General features: G+C 32.9%; 3 protein-coding genes across 6 annotated transcripts; 2 read left to right on the plus strand and 1 right to left on the minus strand.

The window, feature by feature from the left end:
* The first annotated feature begins 1,458 nt into the window (after positions 1 to 1,458).
* Positions 1,459 to 3,614, plus strand: LOC110665450 (uncharacterized). Of its 4 annotated transcripts, none has more exons than XM_058152756.1 (4): positions 1,459 to 2,407; positions 2,552 to 2,713; positions 2,788 to 2,921; positions 3,041 to 3,614. In XM_058152756.1, the coding sequence occupies exons 2-4, from the start codon at positions 2,584 to 2,586 to the stop codon at positions 3,137 to 3,139; spliced, it is 363 nt and encodes a 120-aa protein (XP_058008739.1). In that variant the 5' UTR covers positions 1,459 to 2,407; positions 2,552 to 2,583; the 3' UTR covers positions 3,140 to 3,614. The 4 variants fall into 4 exon arrangements, 2 of the variants coding, with proteins under 2 accessions (XP_058008739.1, XP_021681273.2); XR_009151173.1 differs by having other exon boundaries at positions 1,460 to 2,407; positions 2,607 to 2,713; positions 2,809 to 2,921; XR_002496900.2 differs by having other exon boundaries at positions 1,462 to 2,407; positions 2,619 to 2,713; positions 2,809 to 2,921.
* A 3,143-nt stretch (positions 3,615 to 6,757) lies between these two features.
* On the plus strand, positions 6,758 to 12,123 carry LOC110665449 (transcription factor UNE12). Its single transcript, XM_021825580.2, has 6 exons — positions 6,758 to 7,302; positions 8,342 to 8,461; positions 8,840 to 8,905; positions 10,386 to 10,451; positions 11,252 to 11,329; positions 11,409 to 12,123. Exons 1-6 carry the CDS (start codon positions 6,949 to 6,951, stop codon positions 11,637 to 11,639), a joined length of 915 nt encoding a protein of 304 aa, XP_021681272.1. The 5' UTR covers positions 6,758 to 6,948; the 3' UTR covers positions 11,640 to 12,123.
* A 2,179-nt stretch (positions 12,124 to 14,302) lies between these two features.
* Positions 14,303 to 18,764, minus strand: LOC110665447 (NADH dehydrogenase [ubiquinone] flavoprotein 2, mitochondrial). The gene is made up of 10 exons (XM_021825579.2): positions 18,556 to 18,764; positions 18,440 to 18,472; positions 18,277 to 18,342; positions 16,326 to 16,442; positions 15,971 to 16,048; positions 15,756 to 15,861; positions 15,605 to 15,651; positions 14,868 to 14,945; positions 14,700 to 14,765; positions 14,303 to 14,605 (listed from the first exon to the last, which is right to left on the minus strand). The coding sequence occupies exons 1-10, from the start codon at positions 18,619 to 18,621 to the stop codon at positions 14,498 to 14,500; spliced, it is 765 nt and encodes a 254-aa protein (XP_021681271.1). The 5' UTR covers positions 18,622 to 18,764; the 3' UTR covers positions 14,303 to 14,497.
* Positions 18,765 to 18,783: the final 19 nt, after the last annotated feature.

Below are 18,783 nucleotides of genomic sequence, written 5' to 3' on the forward strand. Positions count from 1 at the left end.
TGAATTTTAATATAAGAAAATTAAATAATTTTGTTAATTATTTTATTTTTTATATATTGTATTCTTTTAATTAAATATTATTTTATATTTTTTAAAATTTATTAAAAATTTTATAATAAAATAATAAAAATATAATAATATAATACAAATATTTTTAAAGATATAAAATTATTTAAAATTAATTTACTCTTATCATTATTTTTATTATTTTAAATTTTAAAATTTTATTAAAAATTTAAAAGAAGAATATAAAAGTATTAAATGGACAATGAGATAATAACACCTATCACATTTTTTTTATTTGCCAATCCTTTGAAGAATATATATATATATATATATATATATATATATATATTATGTACTTTGTTGTCTTTCTCGCTTATTGATATCATGACTGGATTTCTTTCCTCTTTTTAATTCCTTTTCACAAACGCCTCTGCCGCACATAAAAAGGGAATAAGAAACCAAACACCTCTGTTGAATCAAATCATAAAATATAATTTCCATAAAATTTTAGGAAATATACTATTCCAATGTGGCCTTATTAGCAAAATGCAATTTAATTAATGATTGAATTTCCTTATTCGAATTTTCTTTTTGAGAAAAAAAAAATCTTTAGATGGTGCATGACAGAAGAGAAATCATAATAATTAAGAATTAAACTTGGAAGTGTCAAGTTAGATTGCATTAAAAAGGAACAAAAAAAAATTAAAAAAAGGAAGAAATTCAATGATTATATATTTTTTTCAATAATTAGATCATTTTTCATAATAATAGAGATTAGGAATCAAGAGAGCCGGAAAAAAAATGTTGATTTTTTTAATTAAAAATAAAAAGAGATTGAGGAGACTCACTTTCGCCATGAATGCAATAAAATTAAAAGTTGAAGCTATGGACAGATTGAGTATTCATCTTAATGGGTTCATGCTTAATTGTTAATACAGAAACAAGTAATTAAATATTTTTAATTTTTGAAACTTTTTATTACCGAATGGATTTTTATTAAATTACTTTTATATTCGATAATGATAAAATAAGTGGGAGATATCATAAATTTGATCAGAGGCGTTTAAGGGATGTGAAGACAAATAAAAAAAAATAATTTATCAATTAAAAATTCAAAAATCAGATAAAAATATAATCAGTGCAATTAAAGTATATAAAAATATGTAAGATATCATTTTTTTATTAGATATATGTACACTTATTAAATATATATTTTATAATATTTTAAATTTTTAATCATGAGTTTCATAAAATTGTATTTTAATTTTTTAATATGCTATATAATTAATTTTAAAAAAATCTAAATATAATGAGAATAAAAGCACATTCATATTTATTTTCTAATAAAAATAAAGAGTGTAAGCAAATGCTCAAGTTCACTAACTAGTGGGCTAGTTTTTTTTTTTTTGGGCTTACTGGTGCCTGCTAAGCACGAGTCCAGATTCAATTTCTGTTTCATCAGGGACCCTTTATTCCAAAACAGCCCGAAAACAGACGATAATGCCGATGGACGCCAGCAGAGCGATGCCGATTGACGAGGAGATTCCACAGAATCGCATTCTCTACTACTTTCAACAAGGGAATCCATTCTCTGTGGGGGCAAAATGACCCAGATTTGTAATTTGAAAAACTCGCACAGAGCCTTAATCCCTTGTTAAGTATTCTCTCTGTCCCATAAATGGATAATTTTATATTACATTAGTAATTTCATATAAAATGGTTTACGTGATATAGTAAATTAATAAGAGAATTATAACTTTCAGATATATTTCTTATGTTTTTGGCTGTTTTAAAATATATGTCATTTTCGCAAAGTCAAAATTTTTAGAGTGAATTTTTTATTCTATTTTTTCATTAATTTCATAATAAAACGTGTTATCAATTATAATTTTGTATATTTTTACCGCAAGCAACACTAAAAAATTGGAAAGATACTAATTTTTTTAGAAAATAATGAGGAAGCACCTGATTTTCTTCTTCTCTACTCCAAGTTGATGTTTCCGCTATTGCTTAATGAATTTCGCATTTTGCGGTGTATATATATATATATATATATATATATATATATATATTTTAAACTGTGTGAACAATGAAAGGTGGCAACCTTTTTGGGGGCTGAGTGAGTACAATGCGAGGGGTCTCTTATGGAGAACTCTTCCTGTTACTCGGAGCCACCGCTGCATTGATCGGTCACCTCTCTATCTCTTCCTTTGTTTATAAGGTTGTGGTAGATGTTATTGAATTTAGAATCCTGATGTTGGTTTAATGTATTGTAATTAAGATCCAAGGATCTATAAATAATAGCAAGAACGGCTGGGAGATTAGATGTCGAGCCATTGGCTATGTACAGTTAACTCGTGGCCAATTCGAAAACGTTATGCAGCAATCTCAAGCCCGCCAGGTGATTTTTCCAGCCTTTTTCTTTTTTTTTTTTAATAATTCTTTTAAATGCAATTTCTTGAGTAGAAAATGTGTAATGGCTTCCTTGTGCATTATAATGTCTCGAGTGGGCAATGATGTCGGATATGGTTTTTTTTCGTTGCAGTTTGAATGTGGGATTTATGAATTGCAAAGACGATGTTTATTGAGATATGTAGTAGTTTTTGTTTTAGGTCCACAAGGAATTTCAGGACACAATCTATCTTGAATCCTGATCCATTAACTCGGAGGCTTGTAGATAACATTGATCCTTCATCTGGTTCTAATGGTATTGTCAATCTTCTTGTATATTTTCCAAATTACGATTCTTTCTGCACTGTCGGGGTTTCTAACTGTTTCTAGCCTTTCTTGTTGAGGATTTAGCCAGTAGTGTTCCTGTAAATTTAGATACAGAGAATACACTGAAAGCTGTTGTTTCCAAGCCTTATATTGAGCAAACAAATGGAGGGAGTATAGCAACAACTACCATTTCCAAGGTTTTTATTGAGCAAATTTATATGTCATCCATCAATTTTTCTCTGTGGAAGTAATGGTATTTGAATTATCACTATTTTAGTGCTCTCTTTCCTTTCTTTAATTTTTGTTTTGCTTCTAGGGTTCTGGTTCAAAGGCCTCAGATTCGTGTATTTTGCACAGCGAAGCAACTGCTTATGCAAGATTGGCTGAATCCTCTTCCGCGAAGCTTGGCTCATAACTCATTGCAAAGTGGTGCAGATGCAGGAAATTTTGTTGATGATCTTGGTCTTCTAAATGTTCTGCCTGTGTCTGCTGAAAGTACTGGGATGTCACCAAATCGCCCAGGCAATAATTTTTTTTTTTCTGGAGCCATACTATCTTATGTTTGCATCTAGCAATGATGCCTTGTAAGCAGTAATCCAGTGTTAGCATTATTGTTCCTAGTCTTACTGTAGTCAGGTTAGTAGGGTTTTTTGAAGTGAAATGGGCATTGCTCCTCTGGGTGTGTTACTGTGTCTTTGTTTTGACAGGTGATGTATCCTTATCACTAACATTTGTTGTTTCTGTCTCATGCTCCCCTTTGTTTTGCCTATGTCCACCCCTCATCCCTCAGCATGCATACACATGTAGAACGATGGGATTTTTGTTTACTTTTATCTGTTTATGACACATGATGAACTGTTTGTATAATAAAGACAATAACATTATGCGTATTCTAATGTTTTATTCTTATGTTATACACTAGTGAGTGCTCCTGTCCATTCATTGTGTCCTGGTATATATAATGTGTATCATCCCAATACGTCTGCAACACAATACAGGAGGCTGTAACAGGAGTACATATACTATATCTCATATGATAATAACTTTCTACTCCCATGGAACCAAAATTAAAATTCCCAACTGAAGTATATTTAAGAATTTACTTACCAGTTACCACCCCAACTCCCTCCTCTTCCCTTCTATCTCTGTGTGTGTATGCGCAAGCGCACACACTTACATATATAAACCAAAGAAGAAAAAAGACGTTTATTGCATTTTTCTTTTCCTTCTCCTCAACAGATGGAATTCTTTGTAGAATAATAGGAAGGAAACATATATGTGTATGTGTGAGCGAGTGTGATTTTTCCTTCAAGTTAATTCCCTAGACTCCCATAAATCTAATCCCTATCTGCTATTTACTGTGCAACTTCTCATTTGGTTTGTAAGTGTGTGGACATTTTGCTTCATGGCAGTGGAAATATTACCTATCAAAGATGGGGTAAGATAAGAAAGAAAAATTGTGAATTCATTTCTTCAAGGTTTTGGAGAAGTCATTGTTCAATGCTTTAAATTCTGAGTGGTTAAATTTACAACTATTAGGGTTAATGTTTTGATTGATCATTGAAATTAGGAAAACTAAAACTTTCTTTATGTATGGGTGGAATGGTAAAACTATTTAATTATATAGGTTCCTGATATGTGGCAGAATTTGTGGCTTGAAATATAAATAAACAATACATGTACATTTTTTTTTCACAAGTTAAAATATGGTTCTAGTTAAATTGTGTTGATAGCTGTTTTTGTTCTTTAAGTTTGGTCTACCTCATGTCATTGTCTTCCTTTAATAGACAGTGGTGTATTATCAATAACATTTTAATGTTGCATGTGCATCCAGTTCATACTTACATTATGAGCATTTTCATTTAAAGTTTTCATTGATTGTATCTTAATTGATGGATAATTGAATTATTAGTCATTTCCTGTTCATAAAGTATATTGTTGCTGAGGCGTGTGTTATTTGATATTTAAATAAGCATATTGATGTGTTGAGTGTTGACCGATGATATGAAAGGACCTGACATTGTGTTGGAAGCTATACTGGAGGCTGAGGTGGCTCACAATGCCAAAGATTTTTTCACACAGCCCCAAAATCAATTAGAATACGAATGAGTTAGTATTTTGTTCTTTGAATGGTTAGCATTTGTAAAGAGCATTCCTGAAAATGAAATTGAGGATGAAACTTTTTGATGGTAGCCTTGGATGACAATGGCTATTTCCATTGATTTAAATATTAATAAAAGTTCACTAACAAGTCTAGTGTGTGTGTGTGTGTTTTTTTTTTTTCTTTTTTTTTTTTTTTTTTTAATGCTTCTGCAGATTTTGCTGTTTCTGAAGCAACTTCAGAAAGTGCTGCTTATTGCTTATGGGAATTTTGGCATTAGATTTAGAAGGAAAACTAATCTCCTCTTAACACTGGGTGTGGCTATAAATGAAATCTGTATCTTAATTCAATGGTAATTCTAGTTGATCACCTAATTTGTTGGATGAGCTCTGCTTACATATCCTTCTATTAACATTTTAATGTAGTTAATGGAATCCAAGAGCCAACCCATGAATTAGGTTACATGATCACAAAAACTATTGATTACAACAGCTTTATTGGCCAGTTTTGAGTGAAAGACAAAGATATTCTATTGAGTAGATCCATAACAGTTGTTCTCAAGATGTTTATATTGTTTTACAGAGATAAACAACCAGTTTACAAGAGATTTCAATTACTCAATAGGGAATTTTCTCTATTCTATCATGGGTTAGGATAAAGAGCTAGTTTTAAGAAGTCTAATTGCCTAGAAGCTAAGGAAATACTGCAAATGTCTAACCTCGTGGCTGTCCTAATTGATTTTGATGCTATGTCCCTTCGATCGATCTTCTAACAAAGTCAGAATATCCAGTGTTCCAGAAATGATACCGTAGGAACTTTTGCTAGCAAATTATGAAGTCAAAAGGTAAAGAATTGGATGGCCAAAGCTTGGCATTGTCTACAAAGGCCAGAAGGGAGAAAAAAGATGCGAAGAAAATGCAACTTCATTACGTATTGGCCTACCATTTTTTCGATGGAATATAACTACGTAATCGATTGTGCTAGACTAGATTATAGACAGCTATATATTTGTAAGTACCAGAAACAAAAGGCCTGAGAGGGTGGGTGTTGTAGACTCACGTCAGCATATATTAGAGACGCAAGCAAGCCTGTAAAGTAGTGAGCAGATAAAATCAAGAGGCAAGGTTTCAATTTTAGTAGAAGTATTTTAAGAGTAGTATTACTGTGAATCAAGAGTACGTCGGCTTAAAATATCTGTATTAATAAAATTATGAACAGACATGCAATGTAAAGTCATAAACCGGTGTCGTTTATGAAAAGCAAGACAAGAGAGTAAGAACCTGTTTGATTTAATTGTTAAATGCAATTAATAGCTGTCAGCTGAAAGTTGTTACTGTTAGCTATCAACTAATAACTGATAGCTGATTTATGTTAAATATTTAATAAAATTATATTTAGCCGTTGCTGTTGATATGTGAAATGACTAATAAACATATATATCATATAATTTATTTAATTTTTAAATAAATATAAAATTATAAATTTATTACATTATATTATTTATTTTATTATTAAATTAAATATATAATTATTAAAATAATATATTATATTATTTAAATAAATATATAATTATTAATTTATTATATTATATTATTTATTTTATTATTGAAATAAGAAAATAATTATTTTTTAAGATAATTATATAATTTTTAAAATATAGATAAAATAATTATTATTGTTTATAAAAAATTTTATAATTAATTTTAAGTTTTTAGGTATAAATAAATATTTTATATTTTATATTATTAATAAAAAAATATTTTAATAAAATTAAAATATATTAATTAAAATATTAAATTTATAAATAAAAAATAAAAATATTAATAATATTATCCATCAGCTATCAACTCATTTCAAAGTGGGCAGTCACGTAAATTTCTTAAGAAAGGAACCCTTTTATGCAAAGTATGATATATTTAAGAAATGGTCCTCGCATCCTCTCTTTGTTCTTAGTACTCACTGGGAAAGCAACAAGCAAAGTTAAGCAACGCGTAAAGCTCAAACTTTGAGACCCCCCAAAATCTCTTAGCTGCCATTTTTTCTTCAACAATTTTGCTTATAGATGCTCTTTTGGAGTCCTAACCCGCTATCTCCACTCACTTTGACTCGTCCGAGTCCAACGAATGGCCAATAACCCCACGGAACCTCCTGCCGATGATTTCCTTCAGGAAATCCTTGCCCTCCCTAACTTTGCTTCGGCTGAGGCTAGCTTGGTGGGAGCCGACGCAGGCTTGGCTGGGGCGGCAGCTGCTGCTCAATCTCCGATGATGCTGCAGCTTAGCTCAGGTGACGGTTCTAGCCACATCACTACCCTCGGTGCTGCTGCTGGAGGAGGAGGTGCTGGCTTTCATGGGTTCCCGTTGGGACTGAGCTTGGACCAGGGAAAGGGAGGGTTTTTGAAGCCTGATGAGGCATCAGGGAGTGGGAAGAGATTTCGAGACGAGGTTGTTGATGGCAGAGCTACTACAGTGAAAAATGTAAGTGAATTATTCTTTTTTTTTTATTCTTATAGATTTTTTGCTAGTGATTAATTGCTTTGAGAGAAAATGCAGGGAAGTGAAAGAAAATGATTCCATATGGAAGATACAAAAATGAGCCAGAGATGTGAGTTTGTGTGATTTGAATGTCGATTTTATTTTCTCCCTAAATTTTTCTTTTTAATTTTGGGGGATGCAGAGAAGGCAATTTATTGTTGCAAAATTCAGATTTTTTAGTATTTCTATTTGAAAAAAACGAAAGAATAAAAGTAGTCTCTGTCATGTCGACTCTTTGAGTTCTAGGGACTGATCTGTAGGCTTAAACTGTTAAGACATTGGATATCTATGAAATAAAGATCAGAATAACGCAGAATATGAAGCTCAGATGAAAATAAAAATCTCTCAAGTCCGTGAAGGGAAGAAATGGAAGATGTCTTTAGGTTTTATTTTTGGTTGATTCAGTATTAGTTAGGGATTATTTGATCTTTCTAAATCTTTACGAGGGAGCAAAACTTCAGGCTCTTGATAAAGTCCCTTCTAGTGTTCGTGTAATGATGTAATGTTGCATAATAATTTACTGATTTCTATCAAATTAATAAGTTCTATGATCACCAATGGCTAGTTGGTCACATTTGTCTCACACAAAACGACTTCAACTTCTTGTAGTCCAATCCTAACAATGAAAGCATTCAGTGTTGTGCCATCTACAGCTTCTTTTGGTGCAGCAAATTATCAATCCATGCTAACAAGCACCATATGTAATGGTTTCATTCTAATCTATATTGTGATAATTTTTTTTGTTTTAAATTTATAATTGAAAATTTATTGTGGTTAAAGATTTTGTCAAATGTTAATTAAAAATAAAAATGCTGTAGTGCTGTAAAAGGTGTTTTCTTTTATGGCCCATTACCTTTGATTTAATAGCTTGATGCGATCTTTTCTCACTCAATTGACTATTCAGACAATGTAGTATTGATTGGTGAAATGGTTTATAGTTTATTGCAACTTCATCCTTGATGTGATTATCATATCTTTGCAGGTTTTTCATGGTCAGCCAATGCCTACAACTTTGGCTGCAGCTCCACATCCGCCCACAATGCGCCCCAGGGTGCGGGCTAGAAGAGGACAGGCCACAGATCCACACAGCATTGCTGAGCGGGTATGTCTAATGTAGTAAGAAAAAGACGGCTAACATGAAAGTAGTATAATATTATCAAGAGTGTAGATGTAGCCTCAGTTTTTTAAAATAATTAAAAAAAAAAAAGAAAAACAATAACGTGATTCCAAAATGACTGCATATAAACTTAACAGTGAGTTGAGAATCACAGCTTTAAGTCCTTGTTCAAAAGTAAAATATAGGTCTTTATTCATATTAAAAAATACAGGCTATTATTGATTTTAGTTTGAACACTTGATGGGCTCTGGAAAAAGAACCATATGTTTTTTTTTTCTTTTTTTTTTCTCTGATCCTTCAGTTCATTGTTCTTTTCTCATGGTAATGAGAAAATAACTCTTCATTCCTTTCTATTTGGCTCAGTTGCGCCGAGAAAGAATAGCTGAAAGAATCAGGGCCTTGCAGGAATTGGTTCCTAGTGTCAATAAGGTGTGTCCTTTTCTCTCTGATGTCTTTTTTTATGAACTTAGTTGAAGCATGTTTTGAGCTTCTATATTGTAGGCAAAGCATTCTGTACTTCATGCTTGCCTCCTACGTTTGGAAGTGAAACGATACACAATTTAGAGGAAAGAAAGCCACAGATAAACTTTTTCTTCCTAAATTCTTTGTAATCCTCTTTCTGAATGTAAACATTCCAAAAATATAGCAAAGCTTATGAAATTGAGGTAATAACAAATTTGAAACCTGTGAGTTATGGTTTTGGAGATTATAGCCTAAAAGTTGGCCAATCTGTAGTTTGCTAGTTGCATAATGGCATGGTTTCCAGTGCTAATTACAGTTTAAGTAATTGTAATGGCCAGGATTTGATCCCTGTGCTGAGTTGTGTTGGTGTGCCCAAATGATTAAATGCCTTGAGACCTGCTTTTTTGTTATGCTCCCTGGAAATATCCATAACACGATGAGTTTTCGTCAAAGGCATATAGTTGGTGGTAGTTCAGTCAAACTCACGCACCAATGAATAGTAGCAAGGTTCAAAAACCTTAAATGCTGAAAGTTGAATACTAAGAACTTTGCTCCTTCCTGTCATGCAAAAGAATCAGAAAATAAATAAATAAATAAATGTTTCTGCAAATTGACCATTTGGAAAACACCCTTAACTAATTATGAATATCACCTTTGTTCAATGCTAATTTCTGATAGAATTCAGCTAAAATAATATATTTTTGTAGAAGCAGCTAGTGTTCAACAGACATGATTGCCTTTCATATTCACATTTCTATTCTTTGTGACTAACTACTCGTCATTTTTTACTGGCTTGAAATGCATTTATTATCTTTTATAGACCTTTATTTAAAATATATAGACTTTTATGGCTTTTATTGCACCCTTTTTGGCAACTGTTAAATGATGAAGGATTATCAGAATATATCGTTAATTGTCCAAGAAATGAAATTCAGCCGTAAACTTCCTCATGCATTTGGTTTTGTACTGGCTGCAACCTCAGGCAAGCATGGAAAGAACTTTTATAGTTTGATGGTCTAAACTTTGTTCTGTACTTTAATATATATATTTTTTTAAACTTACAGCTTATATATAATTCTGTATGCCTTAATTTAGAATGAAACATGCATCTTAGAGTCAGAAATGGACCAAGTGATAAAATGTTTAGGATGTGATTATTAAAAGAAAGGAAAGCAATGAAGCAAAAAAAAAAACGGATTCCTTGGCTGGTACAAAAATGGAATTTCTTTTGTTTATGGCTTGTTTAAACTGTGCATGGAGACATGGAGTGTCTAGCCTCAGTTTTATATTTAGAGATTTAAGAAGTTTTGTTGTTGGGAATGGCTGAAGGATGAATGTTTTGGTTGATCAAGGGAAGAAATTTTTTGAAGTTAATCTTCAAGAAAGTTTATCCAAGAATAATGCCTACTTCTTCCCTTCATTGTTGATGTGTATTTTGTTTGTGCAGACAGATAGGGCTGCCATGCTTGATGAAATTGTGGATTATGTGAAGTTCCTAAGGCTCCAAGTTAAGGTATTATAAGATTTAGATCAATTTCCCTATCAATTTCAAAATCCATATTCAGCTGTTTTCTTTATGATAAATCCCATTGACATAACTTGATTCGTGGATATGTAAGTTTTGAAAATATATGTATTAGCCTGTTAGGTTCTGTGTATATGCCCATGAATCTATTGTTTGATATTTTTTAGGTGTTCCTTTTCCAAATCTAATTTATATTCAAGCATTGTTGATTATGTCAGTCATAGTTCTAATAATTGCCCAACTGATAAATGATGTCAGTAATCTCTCATCCAATTAAGACAGACTCTTACGCCAAAGAATTGGTGGTGGTACTCAATTAATATAACTTATTTTGGCCTTTCACACCAATTAATAATTATAATTTCCATGCACAAGTTATTCTTAAAGCCACTTTTGTCTCTATATAGTGGTCCTTATATGTTTCCCTGTAAATCTCTTGAACTGGGTCTACTTCCAGAGATGTTGATATCGAGGTGATGCGATTGTGCTAAGGAAATGATGGAAATGGGTCTAGTTTTCCATTTCATATGAGAGGTTTTATGCTCATAAATTTTGATAAATGGTTGCCTCCACTATACATGACAAATTATAAATTGAATATCAACTAGCAAAGGTAAATCCTATTTTTGTTACGCAATAGACGGCTGAATATTCAATGGCTTATTTAGTAGCGCATGCCTCTTTCATTTTGAAATGGAGTGTCCACAAAAAAAGCTGTTGTGATAATTGAAATTTTTTTATTATTCCTCTCCCCTTTTGTTTGACTAATGTTTATTTATCATTATCAGGTTTTAAGCATGAGTAGATTGGGCGGAGCTGGTGCGGTTGCACCACTTGTAACGGACATCCCACTATCTTCAGTTGAGGTAATAAAGATAAGATATTGTTTATGGAGGATAACATATCATCATCGTTTTCACATTTAGCCACCTCTTCCTGATATAGGATGACACTGGCGAAGGTGGAAGAAACCAACCAACCTGGGAGAAGTGGTCAAATGATGGTACGGAGCGACAGGTAGCTAAGCTTATGGAAGAAAATGTTGGTGCTGCAATGCAGTTTCTCCAATCAAAGGCTCTATGCATAATGCCTGTCTCTCTGGCCACAGCAATTTACCATGCGCAGCCACCGGAAACCTCAACTATTTTAAAACCAGAAACAAATCCCCAGTCATAGACCTTACTAAGGGGTAAGCATCCCATAGACCTATCTAAAAGTCGCCAAATGTTGGGGTCCTGCATCGTGTTTGTCCCGTTCCAACTCCCACAAATAGATGTTCGCTAATTTTTCAAATTGCAATCAAAGTCAGATGCCATAGTTCTTTGCTTTTGCCTTTCCTTTCCAGCTTTTTTCAAGACAGGGTTCGATATCAATGCCTAAAAAAATGCAGGCAGGCCCTTGATGTTCTGCCAAGTTCAAGTGAAAGAGAAGAATTGTCAAAGCTCATTTGATACGCTCTTCTTTATGGTATCAGTGGTGGGGATAGTGGGAAATGATGGAGCACTTTTCTAGTGATTTTCGGTAGTGGCTGTGGGACCTTGTAAAAAGGGGAAGAGGGTATATATATAAAAAAAAAATTAAAAAAAAAAAGTTATTGTAATAGTTGATTTCAGAGGAAATGGAATGCAAAAGTAGAATGGATAATTGTTGGTTGCTTCAATGTGATGGCTGTTGTAGTCCAAAAGAAAATGATAGTGCTACTTTGTTTAGGGGGTGCAGCTTGTGTTTCCAAAAGCCGTTTGACTTATTTTTCTTCTGAATCATTATTGGACGTTAAGTCATTGGTGGTGGTGATGGGTGGGCCTGCTTTGGTTTCACTGATCTATTTTACTCATATCCTCATCCCAACTACTATTCTACTTTTTTTTTAAAAAAAAAAAAAGGTTTTCTGAGTCGATGTTTTGGCAGAAGTTTTAGTGGGAGAGGAGAGCTAATCTATTGGGATGGAATATAAAAATGCAGTAAGACTAAATTTTATCGGAAAATTACGTTGATGAGTTTGGAATTTTAGTGCAAGGGATTATTCACAAATTGTGAATTGTTGTTATTATAGTAATAATAATATTATTATTACTATGACTATTATTATTTTATAAATTTTAATTAGGTACTGAGAAATAAAATAAATAATATATAAAACTTTTGTTTTTTCTGTTTATAGAAATGGGCTTTTTTTCATTCGTTTTAAAATATAATCCACTTATATTTTAAAAAGTAGTTAATATATTTTTTAATGCATTCATATTTAATGTACATTTTTATTAATAAGTATATCATTAACCAATTATAGTTTTGAGTAATTAATATTAGTCATCTAGAATTAGTGAGTGTATATTAGAAAAAGAAACAAGTCATGTTTGTTTATTGAGGTTGAGAGGGTAAAAAATAACTTTTTGAAAAAGTATATTTTAAATGTCATTGAAAAAATAATTTGAAAAAAAAATAATTATTTTATACTTCAATTTAAAAAAATTGTAAAAAAAAACTACAAAATATAAGAATTGAAAAAAAAAAGGAGTTTACAAGAAGAGTGTTGTAGTTATTGTCAAATTTGGAAAAAAGAAAAAAAAAAGTAAAAAGAAAATGGCAATTGGGAGAGATGGGGTGCATGGTGGAATTGTGAAGGGGCAATAGTATATTGGCATCCTTGTAAAAAAGAAGTAAACAACTTGAAAAAATTTATAAAAAAAAAAAAAGCCAAAAAAAGAAGTGGAAAAAAAAAAAACTTTGTACACTGTTGCTATGAACAAGACCAAGGATTGGTTCTTAGTATATATAGAATTCATAAAGTGGTATTTTCTTATTAGTACACTATCTTTAATAAGAATATAAAATACTTTATAATGTTCCGTTAGATAGAGTGTAATGAAATTTTCAATTCATCAAGTCGAAATTTAGGTAAATGCAAAATAATTCAATAATAAATAAAATGAAAATGAATAATCTCATATTACTGAGGTATGAATAATGAAGGCCTTAGGGGACTTTTTGGTTTCCCCTGTTGGGGAAATCAAAAAACAAATTGGATAAGAAACTTAAGTTGGTTTCGTCCAAAAAATAAATAATCGAATAAACGAATTTAACGGAGAGAGAGTCAGAAAAAACTGTCAATTGCTGGAGAAGCAAATAGACGACAATTGGCATGCAAGTCTTTTCATGGATTTGGCAATGGAAAGTGCTCGTGCAGCATGCGAAGTGTGAAATATCTGGTATTGTTCCTCGTTTAGACTAGAAGGGATGAGTGGTATGGAACCTATCAATCTGTTGACTTTAATTCTCATAACCCCATTGACTAAAGCCCAATCCAGAAATCGGTTGGCCAATTCTGACCAATAAGCAACTCATCTCAACTTCCACGCTGGCTCCAACTTCTACTAGTGTGTGTTCACGTCTGTCGTCATTTTCAACACTCTCATTAATAATTTTTTTTACTTTTTGCCCGACACAAACCTATTTACACCATTCACTAAAAATTCTTATTCCAGGTGTCATGATATCATGGCCAACTTCCCCATATAAACAGTGAATCCTCACATTTTTCAATTCTGTTGGTTGCAACCCATATAGGATAGGCCAGTGCAATTGCTCGGAAGTTCAATAAAACAACGAAAACAGGATAATTTCTACCTGACCCATACGCAAAGGAAATATCAAGTGCAAAAGATACCTAGTATCAAAAAGTTCAATGAAAACAGGTGAATCTGCCTCGGAATGGCAACATTTAATGATAAATACAATCAATCATTGTTATTGTTTCTGATTTGAAATGAAGATAATTGATTAAATTTGTGATGGTTCTCAATCATGTCACACGACCATATGAAGGAATCCACTCAATGTTTAAATTCAAGCGCATCAAGGGATTGCTTAGCCATTTCATAACTTGAATATGAAGTGGGAAATTTGAGCATCAGCCAGAAACCAAGCCGGCAGGCAAATACAAAGAATGGTTAAGATTAAGAAAACAAAAAGGATCATACAGGGAAGCTTGAAACATCCAAGCTTCATTATTGGAGACAACATTTACCATAACTTTAGCAGGCATCAAGATCCCGGCATGGAGGATGTTTTGGCTCGCCATGCAGAGTAGTGTTGCCTCCTTCTGGCCCACACTTAATGCGTTTTGGGTTTTGTGTGCCAGGCTGAAATATAGATATATAAAAGAGTTTAACTTCATAGTAACAATATCCTTAATCAAACAAGAAAAAACTCCAGCAACCTCCTCATTTGTCTTACCGGTAGCTTCTCTCCCCTTCTTAACAGCTCAACTATCTCAACAACCCGTTTTGGAGTAACATCTTCCTGCAATTAGTATAAGAAAGCAACATGAAATTTCTAAAGCTTTCTGCTATCGGGAAAGAAAAGTACAATTTGTCAAGACAAAGGAATTATCATGGAACCCACATAATAATTGTATGTATATCCTTCAGATCCATTGGAGTAATCAGCAACAGTAATCATGGGAGCATTTACACAACATCCCTGCAGACAAAAGCAACAACATTAAACCATGCACAAGTCAATTACAACAATGAGAATAGAGAAATATATACACATGCACGCACAGACAGAGCATAGGAACCGTATTTCTTGTTTCCTCTCTCCTCTCTCCTACGAGGGTAACCCTCCATACCCATTAAAACTCCATATCTTGTCAAGGAAGGATTTGATCATAGTGTCTCTTTAATAGATCACAATGGAGCTTAATGGAATAAAATTCTTATTCACTGTTCTATGCATTTCATAACTTTCCATTATAATTTACCAAACATGCTCTTAGTCTCAATTTTTTTTCTATAAATAAAACAATGTGGAGATTGGAAGCATAGATTGCTTATAAATACCACATATATGAGGACAAACAGGAATATATTGATTGAGAATAATGGGCAAGCTACATTCATATACCTATAATTTCCACACACGCTCACACAGACAAAAACTTCAAAATTACATTTGGAGAATATAACATGCTTATTAAAGATGGTCACTCGAAAGACACTTGAAAGACATTCTCCAAACGTTTCCTTTTATTTCTATTCTAACTATCTGCATCCGAATCCACAATTAAGCAAGCAACACCAGCCATAAAATTGATTGGAAAAGCACATTGAGAGCATTAAACAGAGTGAAAGACTCACCATACATTCCATTTCACCAACAGAGAAAAGACCATCCTTTGTTACTTCTGCACGTTAAAAATTCAAAGCTTTATTCTTCAAAACTCAAAATCTTAATGTGTGGTCAAATGTAGTGTGAAAGCAGTCAACATGTTTGTCTTTTATAGCTCACCATTGCGCTTCACTCCTAAATGTTTCAGTAATGCATCTTCAATATCTCGTGAACCACGGATCATACAAGGTGTTGTGCCACAAACCAGTAGGTGGTACTTGCCCACCTGAAAATCCAATGAAAGAGGTTTCAGGTAAGCTGCAGCTTGTGCCACCACAAATTGGCATACTTCAAAGAATTAAATTCAGATTGCTGTCAAAGATTTATTTTCTTACTGGTGACCGGTTGAACATTGAATAAAATGTTGCAACTTCATAAACACGTATAGGAGCAACTTCAATAATCTTAGCTACCTGGAGCATTCATAAAACATTCAACTAAAAGGTTATTCATATAGCATTGAACTAGAAAGAAACACGATATGTAACTATTAGTATTCGCTATTCAACTCTAAGTCTCTAACCAACTACTATCATTTTATATTTGATGGCAGAGTATCATCATGCATGATATGCAATATAAAGCATTTCACTAGGTTTTTCACTTGCAGGGGAATAGCTCAAATTATTAGTACAAGTTCATAAACATGTGAATCGAAATCAGAAATTTCATGCATCCTTTTCTACTTACCGCATCCATTGCTGACACAGGAAGCCAACCCCGATGCTGCTGCTGTGCAAGATCTAGCAGAGGAATGACTGCTGATTGCTTGTAGTTGGATGGATAGTGAGATAGTATTTCTTTAACCTAACAGCAGAGTTTAAAGAGTGAAACATCTAAACAATATTAAAGCACGCGCCAATCAAAATACCAATGCTTTGGTTGAAGAAATTATAGGAAGCAGATCCATGAATGTAAGATCCTCAGAAAACATGAAAACTATTCAATTTGTATCAAGACAAGAAGTTGTTTCCACAGCATACCATGATAATTTCTCAATTTTTGTTTTATTCTATTCTCCCTTATAACAACTATGAGGCTATTGCATCATCCTGTCTCATAAGAGAGAAGAAGCTACAAAAAACAATTGTCACTACAGTAAGAGTTACCGTTAGATAGTGATAAATTAATTTTAATCCTCGACGTAAATGAGCAAAGTGAACACTCAAGTCTTTTTGATGAGATAGCCAAACCGAACTTTATTATTCACTTATAAATATACTATTATGTCCTAAATTACTCGAACACTCTTGCAAGGAAGATTACTCAGAATTAAAAAATTTCACTGACAGTAACACATCAAATAGAGCTGGGGATCTCTAGTAAGGGACGTTTTAGTACCTAAAACAGGTAATTTTAATCCTCGACGCAAATGAGCAAAGTGAACACTCAAGTCTTTTTGGTGAGATAGCCAAACCGAACTTTATTATTCACTTATAAATATACTATTATGTCCTAAATTACTCGAACACTCTTGCAAGGAAGATTACTCAGAATTAAAAAATTTCACTGACAGTAACACATCAAATACAGCTGGCGATCTCTAGTAAGGGACGTTTTAGTACCTAAAACAGGTATGATTTGAGGTTAAAAAAAAATGCTAAGGAAGTTTCTTTTATTCTTTTCTAGCTATGCTTGCAAATTGCAATGGACTAAGCTCCCCAAGAAACATCAGATTAATAACTTGGACCAGCTTATGAAAAGGTTGGAAAAATTAGGAATTTCTTCTACCATAAGTAGCTAAAGCACAAAGCAAGAACATGACCCAGCACAACATCTAGAACACCTCCACTTCTTGAATGTGCAAGCAAATATGTATGCATACTGAAAATAATTAGAAAGTAATACAGATCAACAAACTCCAAATTTCAAATGGAAAAATGGTAATGTCTGCGCACCAAAAAGGGAAGAGAATATTATAGCTAAAGGAAGTTTCATTTAATAATATGTCATGTGACAAGATTCATGCCTTACCTACATTGACATTTTTTATCAAAAGCACATAGAGAAGCAGTGAAAACATGCTTATTAAAATTTAGAATCCAGCTAAACTTAAAAAGTCTCTTCTACATATGTTGATTTATTGCAGATCATTTACAATTCTAAGCTTAATATTTAGTAATAGCTACTTGAATAAGCCAGCTTTATAATATTATTATATAATATCACATCAGAGAATAAGATATTGACTACAGATATGATAATTGATGGGGCTGCTTTGTAAGTTTATCAGTTCTAGAAGATGCTCTAGCTTTAAGAGTGTTGTTTAGGCCACTAAAAGCTTCAACTTGGCAGTTAAAGTTTCAGAATGAGCCAAGTTTAAAAGCCCTACATTTGGGTTATTTTCATCTCTTGTTTAAAATATGGTCTCTAAAACTTCAACCAGTACGCTCATGAGCGTCTTGTTCAGGAGACCAGTACATCAATCAACCAAACTAGTGAATAATTCCCCCACTCTCCATTCTCTATTTTTATTTTGAACCTACTTGTCCATTCAAGTCAAATGCTACCAGCATCATTATCTCCATAAATAATACATTCACCGATTAGCAAATTAGCTACAGAAAAAATCAAGCTTTACTAAAAATAAACAAATTCAATCAGAAAATTAAAACGCATTATACTGATATTCAAACTTTACCTTCTCCTTGTTTACATCAGTGAATTCCCATGGAAGATTCGGATTATTATCAGGAGTGTCAATGTGCTGCATAATCACCAATTTCACAAGATATTTTTTGTAAAAAAAATTAAAATTAAAAAAAAAAAGAAGGGAATATATAAAGGCAACCGCTCGTACTCACGTAGTTTAAGGCAGTGGAGAAGGATCTTGATGTCTGCAGAAACGAAAGAAACAAAGTAATTAGATCAAAAAGAATGACTGAAAGAAGGGAAAACGAGAGAAAATCAAAGGGAAAACCTGAGGGGCTTGACGGAAAACTTGACGGATCTCGCGGAGACGCACGGAGGCGAGACGAGCTAGCATTTTCGAGGACGCTGAGCTCACTTTGAAGAAGATAGAAATCCCCGATTCTGATACCAGAAAACCGAGAAACGAATGAAGTCAGGCGAGCAGCTTCCCACTACCTAGTTCTTAACTCCTACAGCATGCGTAACTCGGTGACTGCGTATCACAGAAACATCGATT

This window comes from Hevea brasiliensis, chromosome 9 (assembly GCF_030052815.1).
Source record: "Hevea brasiliensis isolate MT/VB/25A 57/8 chromosome 9, ASM3005281v1, whole genome shotgun sequence".
NCBI lineage: Eukaryota > Viridiplantae > Streptophyta > Magnoliopsida > Malpighiales > Euphorbiaceae > Hevea > Hevea brasiliensis.